Below are 16,289 nucleotides of genomic sequence, written 5' to 3' on the forward strand. Positions count from 1 at the left end.
CCTGCTTTATGAATGTTGTTTCAAGAACAAGTGTCCCCATTCAGCAATGGCAGATAGGGAGCTAAAGGGCTTGTCCTCCCCACCACAGGCTGAGCAGGGATGGTCTCCAGAGCTTGGGCACAGCCCAGCACAAGATTGGGGAGTTTCTGAGAAAGTTCCAGGCTAGGGTTCATATATTCCTTCATTAGTTCAATTTATTCCTTCCACGGGGAGCCTTTGCACCCTGGCTCAAGTCTTGATGCCATTGTTCAACCACAGGAGGAGGTTTGAAGGCTGCTCCTCAGTGTATGTGACCTCTGGGACTAACCCACATGCCCCCCAGCACAGTGTTAACTGTTCAGAGCTTCTGCTGCACCTCCCACCCCAACATACTTCAAGGCACGTGGAAGGCATGGTTTTCTCAGCAAGTGAAGGTCCCAAGGCCTGAAGAAGGATCCAACCCAAATCTTCCTGGTTCTGCCATTTACTGACTCTGTGACCCTCGGCAAACCATTCAACCTCTCTGTGCCTCAGTGTGTGACATGGGGATGGTGTCCTCTTCAGAACAGAGTGGAATAGTGAAGTTATGTACTTAGAGCAGGCACGTAGTAGAGGTTTAATGCACATGAGATGTCTCAACATCCCCACACTGCACTGCTCTAGGTTGGGGCGCCCGGGATGCCCGAGTGACCCTGAGGCAGGCAATCAGCTTGTGACAGATGAGGCTGGGGTGCGGCTGAGGGTTCCTGGTGCAGCCTCTGGCCGGAGAGAACCTAACCAGATATGCGGTGGGAAGGACTCAGGGAAGACCATGGGAAGCTCTGAGGACAAGGAGGGACCAGAGACCTTGTGACCCTTCCCACCCTCCCCCCTTGTTCTGGACTCCCAGGCTCCAGGAGCTTCTCTTGGCTCTGCTTGGCTGCCCTCACTGGGGGAAGGGCCCCTGGTCAGCCTGGCGATTCTCTCAAGGTCACCTGAGCTGGTTTTGTCTTCTCTGTCCTACTCAGAGGCAGGAAGCAGTCTATTGTCTCAGCCTTTTCAGTGTCCAGAAGCTAGTGTGAGCACTTAGGGAGCCTCAGGGAGTCTCACGGGCTACTGTGCCCCACCCACTGTCCCACCCCACCGGTAGGTGGTCTGGAGTCCTGGACGCCTAGTACAGGCCATGCACTGCTCATCTGTCCTTCACGTACAGCCTCCAGCTCCTTGTCTTAGGTCCACGAGACAGACAGGAGCAGCCGAGGCTGGGCAAGGGCCAAGTCATTGCTGGGTCCCTGAGCGCTGCCCAGAAGGGGCTCACAGTCTGATGGAAGAGACAGACAGTAAATATCTGGTGTTCTCTCTGCACTGACAGAGAGAACACCCAGCATGGGACGGGGAGGTGTTCCCAAAGCAGAACCTTGAACGAGACTGGGAGCTCAGGGGAGGGTTCCTGGAGGAGGGACTATGAGCTAAGTACTGACCCCTGAGCAGGGGCTCCCCAGACACGTGAAGGGGTGGGAATGGCATCCAGACAAAAGGAACGGAGCGGGCCAAGGTGGAGCTGCAGGTGCTGTGCGTGGGGCAGATGTGGGGTTGAGGGTGGAGCCACACAAAAAGCAGTCATCCCTCCACATCCACAGGGTATTGGTTGCAGGACTCTCACAGATATCAAAATCTGTGGACGCTCAAGTCCTTTCTATAAATGGCGTAGTATTTCCATATAACCTATGCACATCCTCCTGAACACTCTAAATGATCTCTATAATATCTAATATATTTTATAATCATTTCATAACACCTAATCTTATAATACCTAATACTTAAATCATTTTACATAACCTAACACAATGTGAGTGCTGCATAAATAGCTGTTATACTCGTAGTGTTGAAGGAATAATGGCAAGAAAAAAAGTCCCTGCACGTTCAGGAAGATGCACCCACTGCAGGCCTAACTACACATCAACAACAACTTAACCATTTCTTTTTTGCATATTGTCCACCTACAGCTGGTTGAATCTGTAGACTGCACCCTCCAAGCCCAGGGGGCCAAGAAGTGCCCCTGGGCTGTGTAGGGATGGGAGGAGTGCAGGCCGAAGATCTCCCCACCTCCTGGGGCTGGCAGGGACAGATGCTGAGCAGCCCCCAGCTTTCCAAAGTCAATGAGTAACTTGGGGGGCTGGGCAGGGCCAGGCACGCTGCTGTGGGCCCAGTGGTGTTTTCTACTCCTGAGCAAGCGTGGCGGGCCCGCCTACCTGCTCAAGTGTCCGCCCTGCCCTACTCCACCCAGCCGGTCCAGCCAGCACTCCTTGGAGAAAAAAGCCTTCTCACTTGGCAGCTGGACCAAGGGAGCCAGGCTTCAGCACCAGCAGGTGAAGGGCTGGGAGTGGGGGGATAGGGGGTGGGCAGGGCCGAGGTGGGGGTGGTGGAGGGAGAAGGAGGAACACTGCCCTGTCCCCCCATCATCCAGGGAAGATCGGAGAGGTTGTCTACGCTCTGTGTGCCCAGGTCCATGCTGAGGGCTAGAAAATGCCGAGATGAGGGCAGGGCTCCTGCCCTGGGGGGACTCCAAGTCTCCAGGATGGCCGTGGGAGGAAGAACAGTCCGGGAGACCCTGAACCAAGAGTCCTCTGTTCCAGGAAGAATTCGCCTGTGGTTAATGAATCCTCTGTGACCTTGGTCAGGCCCTGTCCTTCAGGCTGTGCTGCAACTGGAAGCAATTGTATGAACTGACCTTCATAGTCATCAGGGTCTTTCCGAACTTTTGTGATTTTCAGGGCTGCTGGGAAATTACTACTTTGGGATCCACAATTTGGAGAGGCTCGGGGGGCGGGGGGGGAAGGAGACAAGGTCTGAAGGTGAAACTCTCGTGGAGATCTTTATGGGGCAACAACTAAGGAGTAGCAGGGTGGCTGGGCCTAGGGGCCTTGGTGGGCCTGGCTGAGCAGCTAGCCACTGCCCTGCAAGCAATGGGGAGCCACGGGCCCTTTGAAGGGGAGGAAGAGGAGGCCAGTCTGTCATCAGGTCCCTTCCGTCTACGTGTTTGGAAGGAGCTGAGGCAGAGGACAAGGGTGGGAGTGTGGTGGCAGTGTTCATTTCCATGGGATGGGGAGGGGCAGCTCTGAGAGTTGCTGGGGCAACATAGGGGGACAGGGGATGGAAGAGGAGCCTCACTGCCAGCCCCGTAGTCACTAAATAGCAGGAGGTTCAGCTGAAGAAGGAGGGACAGTTACATCCCATGGGGTTTGGGGGAGCCAAGGCCTGGGGCTGCGTGAGGATGAGAAGAGGGATACTTCATAGGGGGAAGGGTGGTGGGAGGGAGGTCCTAACCACCAGTCTGGGCTGGATGCTCACTGCCGTGTCCCTCAGGCCCATCCTGACCATGGTCCCTGCCTGGTTGTGGCTGCTTTGCCTCTCCATCCCCGAGGTGAGCTGGGCTCCGCTCCCCCCCTCAGATCCTGGCTTTGGGGGTTGGCAACCTTGCTCCCCTCTCCACCTTGACCAGTTACATGACCATGGGTGGTGGTAGTTGGGGGCAGGGGGGCAGAGGTGGCTGTAAACCTGTTTTGGGATCACAAGGGTGGATTCACTAAGGTACATCTAGGTGCAGGGAACAGGCAGAAATTCTCCACCCTGTGAGATCCTCAGTGCCATGGCAGGAAGACAGAGCCTGGTGACAAGATGAAGATCTTCCCACAGGCTCTTCCCAAGGCCCGGTCTGCAGAGCTGTCTGTGGAAGTCCCAGAAAACTATGGTGGAAATTTCCCTTTGTACCTGACCAAGGTGGGCTGCCTTCTCTTCTTCCTCTGGCTCACTCCAAAGAACCTTGCTCTCTGGAGAGTACGCGATATAGTGTGCATAACTAGAAAGATTTTAATCCCAGAAGGAAGTAGGTCTTTCCGTAAAAGAAGGAAGTGTTGGGAGAGGAGTTTTGGGCTTTAGAAAGGAGGGCAGGGGCTGTTAGGAAGCATCAGGTACAGGGGAAAGAGCTCTAGCTTTGAATCTCGGTTTTGGTATCTCCTGGCTATGTGACCTCAGGTAAGCACTAGGCCTCTCTGAGCCTCTGTTTCCCCAAATATAAAATAGGGTCATTGGGTGGAGGCGGCACCCCCCAGGTCCATCCCTACTCCCTTCACTTGTGTTCTTCCCCACCAGCTGCCACTACCCCGTGAGAAAGCTGAGGGCCAGATTGTGCTGTCAGGAGACTCAACCATGGCAGTTGGGGACCTCTTTGCTGTGGATCCTGACTCCAGTTTCCTGCTGGTGACCAGAGCCCTGGACCGAGAGGAGCAGGCAGAGTACCAGCTACAGGTAGGGCTGGGCCAGGTGCAGGGGAAAACATCAAAGGAAGGGCAGGGCACTAAATACCCTTCCCTGCAGGTCACCCTAGAGGCTGAGGATGGACGTGTCCTGTGGGGCCCGCAGCCTGTGCATGTGCGTGTGAGGGATGAAAATGACCAGGTGCCCCATTTCTCCCAGGCCATCTACAGAGTTCAGCTGAGCCAGGGCACCAGGCCTGGTGAGTGGCCCGGGCAGCCAACTCACAGCAAGTTCAGGTGGGCACTGATGGGAGAGCAGAGAGTGAAGAGATGGCCAGAGTCAGCGTAGGGACAGGGTAGCTGTGGCCCAATTTCTGTCCCATCCTGCACCCCTCTATGCTGCTGAGGGTCTTCTGGTGAGTCCCATCCACGTTGGCCTCTGTCCATCTGTAAAGTGGAGCAAAAAGCTGTGGCTTACCTTTAGTCATGATAGGATGATGGATCTGGAAGGAGGAACTATGAAGAGACAGGGAGGCGCGGGAGATTCTCTCATCCTCCACATCCCTTATGGCCTGCCTTGTCCACACACACCAGGCATTCCCTTCCTCTTCCTCGAGGCTTCGGACATGGATGCATCAGGAACAGCCAACTCAGATCTTCGATTCCGCATCTTGAACCAGGCCCCAGCCCAGCCTTTCCCAGACATGTTCCAGCTGGAGCCTCGGCTGGGGGCTCTGGCCCTCAGTCCTAAGGGTGAGCCTGAGCTGGGTGTGATGGGGGCGGGAAGAGTCAGGGAAAACCACAGAAGGTAGTAATAGAAGGATGGGTTGGAACTTGAGAGCTAAAGTAGGAGGAAAGAACATTCTAGATGGTGAGAATATCAAGGCAAAAGTTCATACTTGAACCATGCATGGGGGTAGAATCATGCATGGAGAGTTAAGAAATGGTGTCTGTATATAGTGCCTCAGCCCTACATTCTGGAGAGCTGGGCCTAAGGGACAAGGGTAGGAGAGGACTGAGGGGTGGTAGCCTCGGACATTGCTGGGGGACCTTTTAATTGACAGCAAGAGAGGCCTAGATCTGGGAGCTCAGACCAGAGGTATGGTCTGAGGATAAGAAGAAAAGCCAGTCTTGCACCCGCCTAGCCAGCCACCCATTCACTCATCTGCTCCCCAATCACAGGTGCAGCCCATCTATCCAAACAGCCATCCAAACTAACTCGACCACACACCCAAATCCCCATCCATCTTCTTGCTTCCCAAACTCCCATCCACCCACCTAGTCAACCGTCCACTCCTCCAACCGGTCATCTGCTCACCTACCCATTTGTGCATGCACGCCTCCCCACCGTCCTGGTGATCCACGAATTCAGTCGCCTAATCATTCATTGTGTGGATGGATATAAAAATGACTTTGCAAACTGTCAGGTCCTGGTTGGGTGTTCACAATGGTGACAGAAGTCCTTCTCATCCCTCGGCCAAGAAAGTCTCCAGAACACCTGCCACATGCTTGCCTTTGTGTTAGGTGCCTTGCTGAGAAGGGTGGCCTGAACCCTACTCCCTAGTGCCCTGCTCAGCTAACAACCCCGCTTCTTCTAGGGGGCACCAGCCTAGACCAGACCCCAGAGGGACCCTACCAGCTATTGATACAGGTCAAGGATATGGGTGACCAGGCCTCAGGCCACCAGGCCACAGCTACTGTAGATGTCTCCATAGTAGGGAGCACCTGGGTACCCCAGGATCCTGTCCACCTGGCGGAGAATCTCAAAGTTTCGTACCCACACCGCATTTCCCAGGTGAGTAAGCACCTGCCAGTGGCTGAAGCAGCCCCATGGATGGTTCAGCTGGGCCCGAGACTCATGGAGATTTGAGGGCTGGGTCTGAGAGGGGGCCCAGCTTGACCCCTCTTCCTCTCCTACCTGTGTCCTTCCCTCCACCGTCCCCCTCAGTTCTCATTATGCAGTGGGGCATTCAAGGCCCTGGGACCAGCCCCACAGCCCTCACCTGCTATCCTCTGGCAGGTGTGGCTCTGTGCTGTGACCTGCCGAGCTTGCCCCAGCTTCCTCAGGAGAACAGCTGCCACCCCCTGCTGCTCCCCGCTGCCTTGGGGATTATCGCTTGGGCCAGGAATGTCTCAGGCCTCCTGGAGGAATAGCCTAGGGTCAGGCCCTGCCTGAGGGAAGAGAATCAAACAACCTGGTCATTCAGGCTTTGGGAAGGGTGCAGGCTTGGACCAGCGCAGAGCCACCATGGAACTGCCATAACCACAAGTGCCCCAAACAGAAGAACCCCCTGGGCTCAGGGATGCCAGCAATTTGCCTTGGGTCACACAGTAACTGGAGCCCAGGCTCCCCCCCTGAGAACGGTCGGACAGGAGGGCTGCCACATGCTGTTCCTGCCTCCCATCCTGGGTTGTCCTCATTCTGTGTCCCCCCCCCCGCCCCAGGTTCACTGGAGTGGGGGGAATGTACGTTATCACTTGGAGAGCCAGCCCCCTGGACCCTTTGATGTGGACGCAGAGGGGAAACTCTATGTGGCCAGGGAGTTGGACCGAGAAGTCCAGCCTGAGGTGAGGTGAAGGGGAAGCCAGGAGGGGGTGCCAAGGGGTGCTTGGTCACTGTCTGGTTGGCTTCGGGGGTGTCACATCCCCCACAGGCACCGAGGCAGTGAAAGAGTGCCCAGAAAAGCTGGAGCTGGCCATCAGAAGGGAACCCAGACCCAGGCCGGGCTGGAGCGGCCCTTGCGGCCTTCATCTGAAGCCCCCCACTGCCCACTGTAGTACCTGCTCCAGGTGCGGGCTCAGAATACCCACGGTGAAGACTACACAGAACCTCTGGAGCTGCAGGTGGTGGTGATGGATGAGAACGACAATGCGCCTCTTTGCCCCCCACGTGGCTCCCCAATCAGCCTCCCTGAGCTCAGTCCCCCAGGTGGGCTATAGGCCGTGTCAGGGGATGGGGGAGGGGTGAAGTCTTATGAACCATGGCATTTTGTTCTTTAGGATGGGGCCAGCCTCAATGACCTCCACAAAACACACACACACACACACACACACACACACACACGAGCTCAGGTGCAGCCCAGCCCACAAGAGGAGTGGGTGAAGTAAGCCTCCGGGTAGGGCCCTGGTCCCACCCATGTGGGTGTTGTCTTTCCAGGCACCAAGGTGACTCGGCTGCTGGCAGAGGACATGGATGCCCCTGGCTCCCCCAATTCCCATGTTGTGTATCGGCTGCTGAGCCCTGAGCTTGAGGAGGGCACCCATGGGAGAGCCTTTGAGCTAGACTCCACCTCGGGCAGTGTGACCCTTGGGGCTCTCCCCCTGCATGCAGGCCAGCACATCCTGCTTCAGGTGCTGGCTATTGACCTAGGAGGAGCAGAGGGCGGTAAGTACCCTGATGGTGACCCTGAAGATGACCCAGGCTCCCTGCGCCTGGTGTCTCTATCCTGGCCTCCCCAATGTGCCCTCTTGTGCTCCAGGTCTCAGCAGCACGTGTGAGGTCACCATCACAGTCATGGACATCAATGACCATGCTCCAGAGTTCACCACTTCCCAGGTAGGCAGGAGCAGGGGAGGAGACCTTGGGAAGGCCCTGATGGGGCACTCATGCCCACCCAAATGTCTTCAGATTGAGCCCATAAGCCTCCCAGAGGACACAGAGCCCGGGACTCTGGTGGCCACACTCACAGCCACCGATGCCGACCTTGAGCCTGCCTTCCGCCTCATGGACTTTGCCATTGAGGCAGGGGATATGGATGGGACCTTCGGCCTGGATTGGGAGCCAGGTTCTGATCATGTCCAACTGAGACTCCTCAAGGTAAAGGGCTTGGGGTTGGAGAGAGGCACACATACACTTGTGTATGCACAAGTGTGCCACATGCCAGCCCACATGGTGACCCAGGCCCCACTCGTTCCAGAACCTCAGCTATGAGGTAGCACCAAGTCGCGAGCTGGTTGTGGTGGTGCGGAGCGTGGCACCGCTGGTGGGGCCAGGCGCAGGCCCTGGAGCCACGGCCACAGTGACGGTGCTGGTAGAGAGAGTGCTGCCACTCCCTAAGTTGGACCGAGAGAGCTATGAGGCTAGCATCCCAGTCAACTCCCCAGCCGGCTCCTTCCTGCTGACCATCCAGCCCTCAGACCCCACGAGCGGGCCTCTCAGGTGAGCCAAAAGCCCAGTGCCTTCCTTGGGTGGGACCTGCCCAGCTCCCCAGGGAGGACGCAGGCTTCAGAGGCAACTCCCGTGGTCTCTGGCCTGCGACATTCCTCAGACCTGGCTAAGCCAAGCTTGTGACTCCCTGGGGAGGATCAGGGCCAGGTGAGCTGGACAGGACACATAGAGGGGCATTTGGACCCCATGTGAGCACAGATGGTGCCTTCCCACGCTGGCCGGACGGGGCTGTCTCGGCCACCCTCACCCAGTCTGCAGCACAGACAGGCTGCCTGGTCCTGGTCGCTTCATGGGGTGACCTGGGACTATTGCGGTTAAGTTAGGCACCCTCAGGTTGTGAAAGTCCCTTCCCCACCCATAGTATCTGTGGCTCAAGCCCCATGCCCCACCATGCCCCTGGAGCTGGGGAGTGAAATCAGGCACCCCAGGGAACTGCTGTCACCCCCAAGTCACAGAGAGGATATAAAACTTTAGCTGGTCACATGGCCTTGGAAGTCTCCGAGCAAGATCCTATATATCATCCCAGTGCCTCTCCCCCTCCCCATCTTCTCTGGACCTCAGGTTCTCCCTGGTCAATGACTCAGAGGGCTGGCTCTACATAAGAGAGGTCTCTGGGGAGGTGCACACAGCCCGTCCCCTGCGGGGTGCCCGGCCTGGAGACATGTACACAGTGCTGGTGAAGGCTCAGGATGCAGGTATGGCTGGACAGCAGTGGATAGGCAGGCAGATGGACAGATGGATAGGCAGGACAGAGCTGCCTCCCTGGGGCCCTTGCTGCCATCTACTCTGCCTACCCCCCTGCAGGGGGGAGAGGTGAGGGGTTAGGTCCAGTGTCCCCCTCTGAAAGTGTCTGGCCTCCTCTCCTCTCAGACCACCCCTCTCACAATCTCCCAGCCCAGCCCCTTTTCCCCAGAGGGCTTTTCATAGGCTGGGAGCAGAAGATGTGGGGCTGGGCAGGTGGAAGGAGGGCCAGGGGCTCTGCTGGGCCAGCGAGCCAGCAGCTAAGCCTGAATGGGACACGGAGGCCAGGTATGGAAGACTCTGAATGCTACTTTGACAGGATGAAGAGTTGGCTCAGGGGCGGGTACGTCAGGGAGGCAGGTTTTAGCTCGGAGCTGGGCCGTTCAGTGGTGCAGCGCAGGCCCAGTGTGAGTGAGCTCCTCTGCACATTGTCGGGCCCTGGCTCCAGCAGTGGGACTGGGGGGAGTGAGGACAAGCTTGGCACCCAGAAAAGCACACAAAAAAAGATGAGGCAGCTGTTTAGATAGTGAGGAGGATGAAGTACATTGTAAGAAGGAGACTGGTGTGCCGTTGCTGATAAGGATGGTAAGAAGTGGTAGAGGGGAGGACAGGGGTGCATCAGGGAAATCAGCAGGCGAGTCCGATGGGTGGAAAGGGACCAGCCAAGGGACTCCAGACTCACCCACCCCACAAGGGCCCAGGCCAGTTCAGCACTGCCTCCTCTGCAGGTGAGCCGACACTGAGCACCTCTGTGACCCTTGTGATCCACTTCCTGAAGGCCTCTTCTGCTCCATCCCCAACTCTGGCCCTTGTGCCCACCCAACACCTCTGCACACCCCGCAAGAACCATGGTGTGGTTGTCAGTGGAGGACAACCCAGCGAGGACGCTGACCTGGGTGATGGGCATGGTCCCTACAGTTTTGCCCTTGGCCCCAACCCCACAATGCAGAGGGATTGGCGCATCCAGGCTCTCAATGGTGTGTGGAGGGGGAAGGGTGAGGGCTGTGGCCCAGGTGGGAGGGGAGTGGCGCTCGAAGTGAGATGCTCTTCCATCGTGGGGGTGGGCCTGGGCCTAAGGGGAGCAGACTCCAGATGGTCTGCCCAAGCTAGTGATTCCCATCACTATGGTTCCAACAGGTTCCCATGCCTATCTCACCCTGGCCCTGCACTGGGTGGAGCCACGTGAATACCTAGTCCCTGTAATTGTCAGCCAGAACACCCATATGTGGCAGCTCCTGGTCCGAGGTGAGGCCAAGGCTCAGGTGAGGCCTGCAGTTTCTGAGGGAACCACTGGATGTAGGGGGAAGGACTGGGTATGTGTGCATGCAGGCTCACATGCACACACGCAGAGGAGCATGTACCCTCCCCACACATGAGTACATACATATCCACAAAAACACACATGCCAGCCAGCCAGGCCAGGTTGGGAGCTCTGAGCAGCTGGTGAGAACCCCCGTCTCCCCCGAGCTTATACCTTTTTCTCTTGTTTGGCCCCAGTGATCGTGTGCCGCTGCAACAAGGAGGGACAGTGCTTGCTCAAGGTGGGCCGCATGAAGGGCATGCCCACAAAGCTGTCAGCGCTGGGCATCCTCGTGGGCACCCTGCTAGCGATAGGTAATGGAGGCTGGGCTCCTGCATGGGGAAGGGGGATGGGCAGTCAGAGCCACAGCCTCTAGGTAAATGGAGCCCTTGTTCCCATGGTGCTCCCCAGGCTGGAGAAGGATCCCCCCAACTCTCCTAGTCATCATGCTCTTGCCTCCTGTTATACTCACCATTGTCATCACTGGTAGCAGCACTTACTGCTTCATTACTACACAGTGACCGTGTGGCAAGCCCTGGGCCATGCATGGGATTATTGCATTGAAATCACCCCAAAACCCTGTGAGGTCGATCCCTGCCTCCCCTCATTTTCCAGATAAGGTCCCTGGTGCTCAGAGAGGTAAAGTAACTTGTCTAAGGCTACACAGCCAGGGTGTGGCAGAGCCCGGGTCTTTCTAGCTGAAGCTCTTCAATCCAGGCCTCCCTCTCCATCCCCTTCTATTCTTTATCCCTCCCTAAATTTTCTCCTGGCTGGTTTCCTTGGCTGGTTCTAGCACAATGTGCTCTACAATGTGCCTTTTCTCAGAGGTCCATGGAAACAAGTTATTGGCTCCCAGATGACCCCTACCCATACTGTTCCTCAGAGAAGGGAACCTTAGAGGCTGGGGAATTGTGGGTGGCCTCAGGGGGCGGGGCTTGGTGAGAGTTGAGCAGGCCAAGCAGTCGGGCTTCTTCAGGAGCCAGGACTTCAGTCAAGCCAGCCCACTCTTGGGGATGCCGTCTGGGAAACTTTGCTTCCTCATTAAACCAATGCCAATAGCAGGGAGTCCCTAGTGATGGACAAGTCCCATGGCCCCTTCTGAAAGCTGATCCATCCCTCTCGGGCCCTTCAGGCATCTTCCTCATCCTCATCTTCACCCACTTGACTCTGGCGAGGAAGAAGGACCTCGATCAGCCAGCGGACAGTGTGCCCCTGAAGGCAGCGGTTTGAATGGTCCAGGCAGCTCCAGCTCAGAGGTTGGCCTCTGGCTCCATCTGCATCTACCAGGAGAGGGCCCGGCACCACAGCTCCGTGGGAGTCAGGTTAGCTCAGAAGTCCTTTGCCTGCCCTGGGGTGGAGGCAACATCACCAGACATGCCCGAACGCTGACTTTACGGGCTGCCTGTGGGAGCGCTCCAAACGGTGGCATGTTGGTCCAATAATAAAGCCTCAGAGAGCTGGGCATGGGCCCTAAGGGACTGCTGTGCCCAGGTCCAAGTGTCCGGGTGTGTGTTTGTTACCTGTGTCCACTTGCCCCTTCATCCCTTCCCTGTCTCCTTCTGCACAGAAAGGGTCGGGGGACTTGAGCAAAAAGGCTGGGGTCCCCTCTAGGGAAAGTCGAAGGGCATTATATGAGTTCTTGGTGAGATCTTGAGCAGGGTGGATCATTTCTCTTTTAAAAAATTTATTTATTTATTTATTTATCTATTTATAGAGGGGAAGGGAGGGAGAAAGAGAGGGAGAGAAACATTGATCAGTTGCGTCTCGTACACTCCCTGACCGGGGACCTAACCCCCAACCCAGGCCTATGTCCTGACTGGGAATCAAACTGGTGACCTTTTGCTTTGTGAGACGATACCCAACCAACTGAGCCACACAGGTCAGGGCAGGGTGGGTCATTTCCTTGGGCATTCGGAGACCACTGGCTGCAAGCCCTGGATGGATCAACCGTGTCCAGGTGATGGCTGAGAAGGGCATCTTTGAGAGCACCACTTCTGTTTGCTGGAGATCTTTGTTGTGGGAGGGCACCTTCTGCTCACACGCGAGCAGAAGTCCATGTCTTCTGCTCATACGTGAGCATGCTAGTGTTCCCATGCATGAGTCACCAGCACACAGGGGTGGGTAGAAGTCTCTCAGTCTCAGGAGGGGTCTGGGCAGGAGTTGTGCAGGCCCCGTAGGGCTAGCCCAGGAGAGGGGAGGCTGGGCAGGGGTCCCTCTGCTCCAGCGCTGGCCCCAACACACCTCTGTGTTTCTCACGTGGGCTGCTCCGCACAAGGGGAGTCTGCAGAAAGTCAGAGAAGGAGGAATCACTCAGATGGACACCTGGGGTGGGATACAACCCTCATCCCCCACGATTAAGCCTGGTGCCCTGCTGAGCCCTGACCACACCTCCAGACTGACCTCTAACCTCTGACACTTGACTGACCCCAGATACATGCTGATTCTTCATGCCTCCATCCCAACAGTCTCTGGGGAGCAAGGGTGGACTTGCTGTTCTAGGCACCCTGAGCTGATGATGGTAAATCACGGGGAAGGGAGAAAAACAATCTCAGTGGGGCCCAGGCCCTATTTTTAGGAGATAATCTCTCCACTCCTGGCAGATTCTGTAGGATGGGGGCCAAGAGAGATGGAGCAGGCATCCTGGCTAGCCTGGGGGAGCCTGGAAGACTCAGCCAGGCTCCCTAGCCCAGGAATGGACTCCGAGGCTGATCCCAGCCATCCTGGACCCAGGCCCCACACTGGAGGCTCTGCAGACTATTGTGATCCAAGCAGAGCTTCCTCCCTCTCCCTCTTCCAGGATCCTCTTCTCAGCCTGCACCCGCTGAGAAGTCTTCAGGGTACAAAGCCCTTCGAAGGTGGTGTCTCATCTAATCTCTCCATCAACTTGTGAGGGTTATTGGCCCCATTGTCTGGTGGAGGATCTTGAAGGTCAGGGTAGTTAAGGGCTGCAACTGGGAGTCTTGGGAGCAGGGCACAAGGTGGGACTGTCTCTGGCTGAGGTTTGTCGTGTTACTTCTCCAGAAGTGTCCACAGCCTTCAGAAGATCTCTGATCCCACAAGATCCCCCAGAAGGTCCTTAGAGCTCACCCAGGCCAGCTCCTTCTCACAAAGTTAGGGAAGCGAATCACAAAGAGGTGGGGAGGATCTTCCCAAGTTCATCCAGCCAGTGGGATGCACCACCTGAGCTGGAACCCTGGAATCACCTGTTTCCAGTGTCCTTGTTCTGGATGGAGAGATAGGGAGGTAGGTGGGTGGGTGGGTAACTGGCTGGATAGATGTGTTAGTGAGCAGATGGGTGGGGCACCAGCAAAGGAAAGAGTGACGGGTACCAGGGTAAATTAAGGCATCTGTTCCAGTTTGAGGGCTTCTTTGATGGGTCTCCAAGCCCCAGGCCACTGTCCAATTATGTCCACACTGGGGCTGACCACAAGGTCCACAATCCCCAGAGACATGGGCTCAGAGTCCCTGAATATCTCATGAGCCTCTCCTGTGATCCTCAGCCTGTCTGTAGGGGAAAGCAAGGCTCAGAGAGATGGGTAGTTTCTCCTGGGTCGCAGAGGGAGAGAAGCATGAAGCTAGTACTGGTTTGCGGGCTTGGTGGCGGGCCAGCAAGTGCCTGTGGAATTCACGCTAATGAAGTGGGCCTCGCTCTGTGGGCAGGCAGGGCCCAGGCCCGCTAGGGCAAGGTGGGTGATAATTGGTGGCTCAGCGTGGGCAGAACATGTGATTCATGCTCTGCGTCTACCTTGCTGTGTGTTCCCAGGTGAGTGAGTCACTTCACCTTTCTGAGCTTTGGTTTACTTGTTGATAAAATGGAGTTGTCAGGAAGAGTACTCGGGCTATTGGCCGCAAAACGCAGTTAGCACAGTGCTGGGCATATGGCAGGAAGAGAAAATGTGGTGCACGCATTTGAAAGTGTGGAGAGGGACCCCAACTCCAGCTCCCAATATGGCTCTGCTGGGTGACCCTGGGAAAGCACCCTCTCCCTCTTCAACTTTGACTTCTTGCCAGCTCCAGGGCTCTCTGTGGTTGATGCTGACAGTCTTGTTGGGTTTGGACTGGTCTGGAGCTGGAGGGAGTGGCAGAGTCTGCCCCAGTGGGGAGCTCAGGCTCCCCCTCTCCCAGGCCCCTTCCAGGGGCACAGGGCCAGATCAAAGGGACCCAGCACTGAGGATGGAAGCTGGGCTTGGAAAGAATGTAAACATGAGGATATTTTTAAACTTTTTCCAGCCCCAGTGATTAGGGCTCTTGAAGCAAGAGGCTCAGAGGTCAGTCTGGCCCTTACTCACCAAGAAAGGAACAGCCTTGAGGTTTCAGAGACCCCCACCCTACCCGCACCCACCTCTACCACCGCAGAACTCTAGCTTGGGCCTCGGGGCAGAAGTTCTTCCTCCAATCTCACCTCCAGCCATCCTGCTGCAGCAAGATAGCATGTTCCTAGTGAGAGGGCCTCAGAGATGGGGGAGGACCCAAATAAACAATTGCAGGGTTGGGGAGCCTATCTGGTAGGACTAGTGTTGACAGACTGAGCTGGGAGACCCCTTGGCGGGCCAGCATGCATGTGTGCACACACAGGTGCGTGTCTGTGCATGTATAAGTGCATGCTAAAGTCTGGTCTGCCTGCTGCCTACATCACAATGTGTAAGCATGCCAGGAGCCCGCCTTAGCTCCTCCCTTCCTCCCCTTCCCTAGCATCCTTGGTCTCTTGTCCCTGGGACTCTTTGGATTGGTGGGGGACATGGGGGGGAGACAGGATGTAGGCTTGAGAGTCAAGGGGAAAAGAACAGGGGAAAGGTGAGGAGAGCACAGGGGGCAAAGGGATGAGAAGGCTGGGGGAGGGGCCTGGGTCCAGTATGACCCATGCAGTGAGTCAGGCTGTAGGAGTTGCAAGGGCCACTGACGTGGGGACTGAGGGACTAGGCTCCCTTGATTAGCCCCAGGTGTCACTGTGACTCAGGAACTTGAATAAAAGACTCCTTAGATATTCCCACTTCCTATGTCACTGTGACGCTCACCCTGGGTTCCATGACAACAGCTTCTTCCTGAAAGTGATGCAGCCTCTCTTACACATGTATGGGACACAGTGGAGCACACCCACAGAACTGTCACAGAGAGACTCAGAAGGGGACTCAGCCACAACATGTCCCCAGCCCTATGATCACATCTCAGGGATTCCCACACCCTTACCCCATCCACATCCCTGCTGACCAGAAGTCAGAGGGTCAGAGTTCACAGGGATGTTCAGTAGCCAGACTAGGCTGCAGTTTCCAGGATGATGAGGGACCCTGTCCCCAGAAGAGGCCTTGCTGACAGCATCCCATGCTTCAGGGCACTGCTGTGCCACCTTTCCCCACTTATGGGCCCAGAGAGGGACAGTGTCCAGCTCAAGGTCATGCAGCTCCTCAGTGGAAGGCAGGGCTCAGGCCCCAGGCACGAACCAACGAGCTGGTGTGCTCCCCACCAGATCCCTTTTGCTGAGGCAGCAGAGGCAGAAGGTGAAGCTTGGTGCTTTATCACAAAGTGTTGTGGGGCTTCAGACGCAGGACAGCGGGGGAGCCCCATGCGGCTAGAACTGATGGGGAGGGGGACCTGGAGACTTGTGCTCAGCCTGAGGACCAGTGCTGGCCACCTGACTACGTTGCTATGTTGTCTCTGTGTGCACGCTCACTCACTGGGGCTGTTGCTATTCTTACCTACTTCATGGTGGCAGCAGGGTCAGAGATAGTGGCTGCGTGGGAGGGAGTCATGAGCACCAGCCCCTTATCTGACACATTCCCTGGAAACTTGGCAGGGGCTGCCAGGCTCTGAGGGCCTGGGTGGTGGGAAGGTAAGGTGGTCACAGAGACAGGGTGGGGGGATGGGCTCG

General features: G+C 56.5%; 1 protein-coding gene across 2 annotated transcripts; it reads left to right on the plus strand.

Annotated features, from left to right (window-relative positions):
* The first annotated feature begins 2,212 nt into the window (after nucleotides 1–2,212).
* Nucleotides 2,213–11,942, plus strand: CDH16 (cadherin 16). 2 transcript variants are annotated; one of them, XM_037041572.1, is made up of 19 exons: nucleotides 2,213–2,327; nucleotides 2,464–2,677; nucleotides 3,325–3,382; nucleotides 3,655–3,738; nucleotides 4,111–4,266; nucleotides 4,336–4,474; nucleotides 4,809–4,967; nucleotides 5,813–6,009; nucleotides 6,660–6,782; nucleotides 6,993–7,143; nucleotides 7,372–7,599; nucleotides 7,694–7,770; nucleotides 7,843–8,031; nucleotides 8,132–8,373; nucleotides 8,944–9,077; nucleotides 9,852–10,100; nucleotides 10,261–10,368; nucleotides 10,621–10,737; nucleotides 11,556–11,942. In XM_037041572.1, the coding sequence occupies exons 3-19, from the start codon at nucleotides 3,338–3,340 to the stop codon at nucleotides 11,651–11,653; spliced, it is 2,496 nt and encodes an 831-aa protein (XP_036897467.1). In that variant the 5' UTR covers nucleotides 2,213–2,327; nucleotides 2,464–2,677; nucleotides 3,325–3,337; the 3' UTR covers nucleotides 11,654–11,942. The 2 variants fall into 2 exon arrangements, with proteins under 2 accessions (XP_036897467.1, XP_036897466.1); XM_037041571.1 differs by lacking the exon at nucleotides 2,464–2,677.
* The last annotated feature ends 4,347 nt before the right edge of the window (nucleotides 11,943–16,289 follow it).

The sequence above is a fragment of the Sturnira hondurensis genome, unplaced genomic scaffold (genome assembly GCF_014824575.4).
Source record: "Sturnira hondurensis isolate 20B ecotype Veracruz unplaced genomic scaffold, ASM1482457v3 Scaffold0003090, whole genome shotgun sequence".
Lineage (NCBI taxonomy): Eukaryota > Metazoa > Chordata > Mammalia > Chiroptera > Phyllostomidae > Sturnira > Sturnira hondurensis.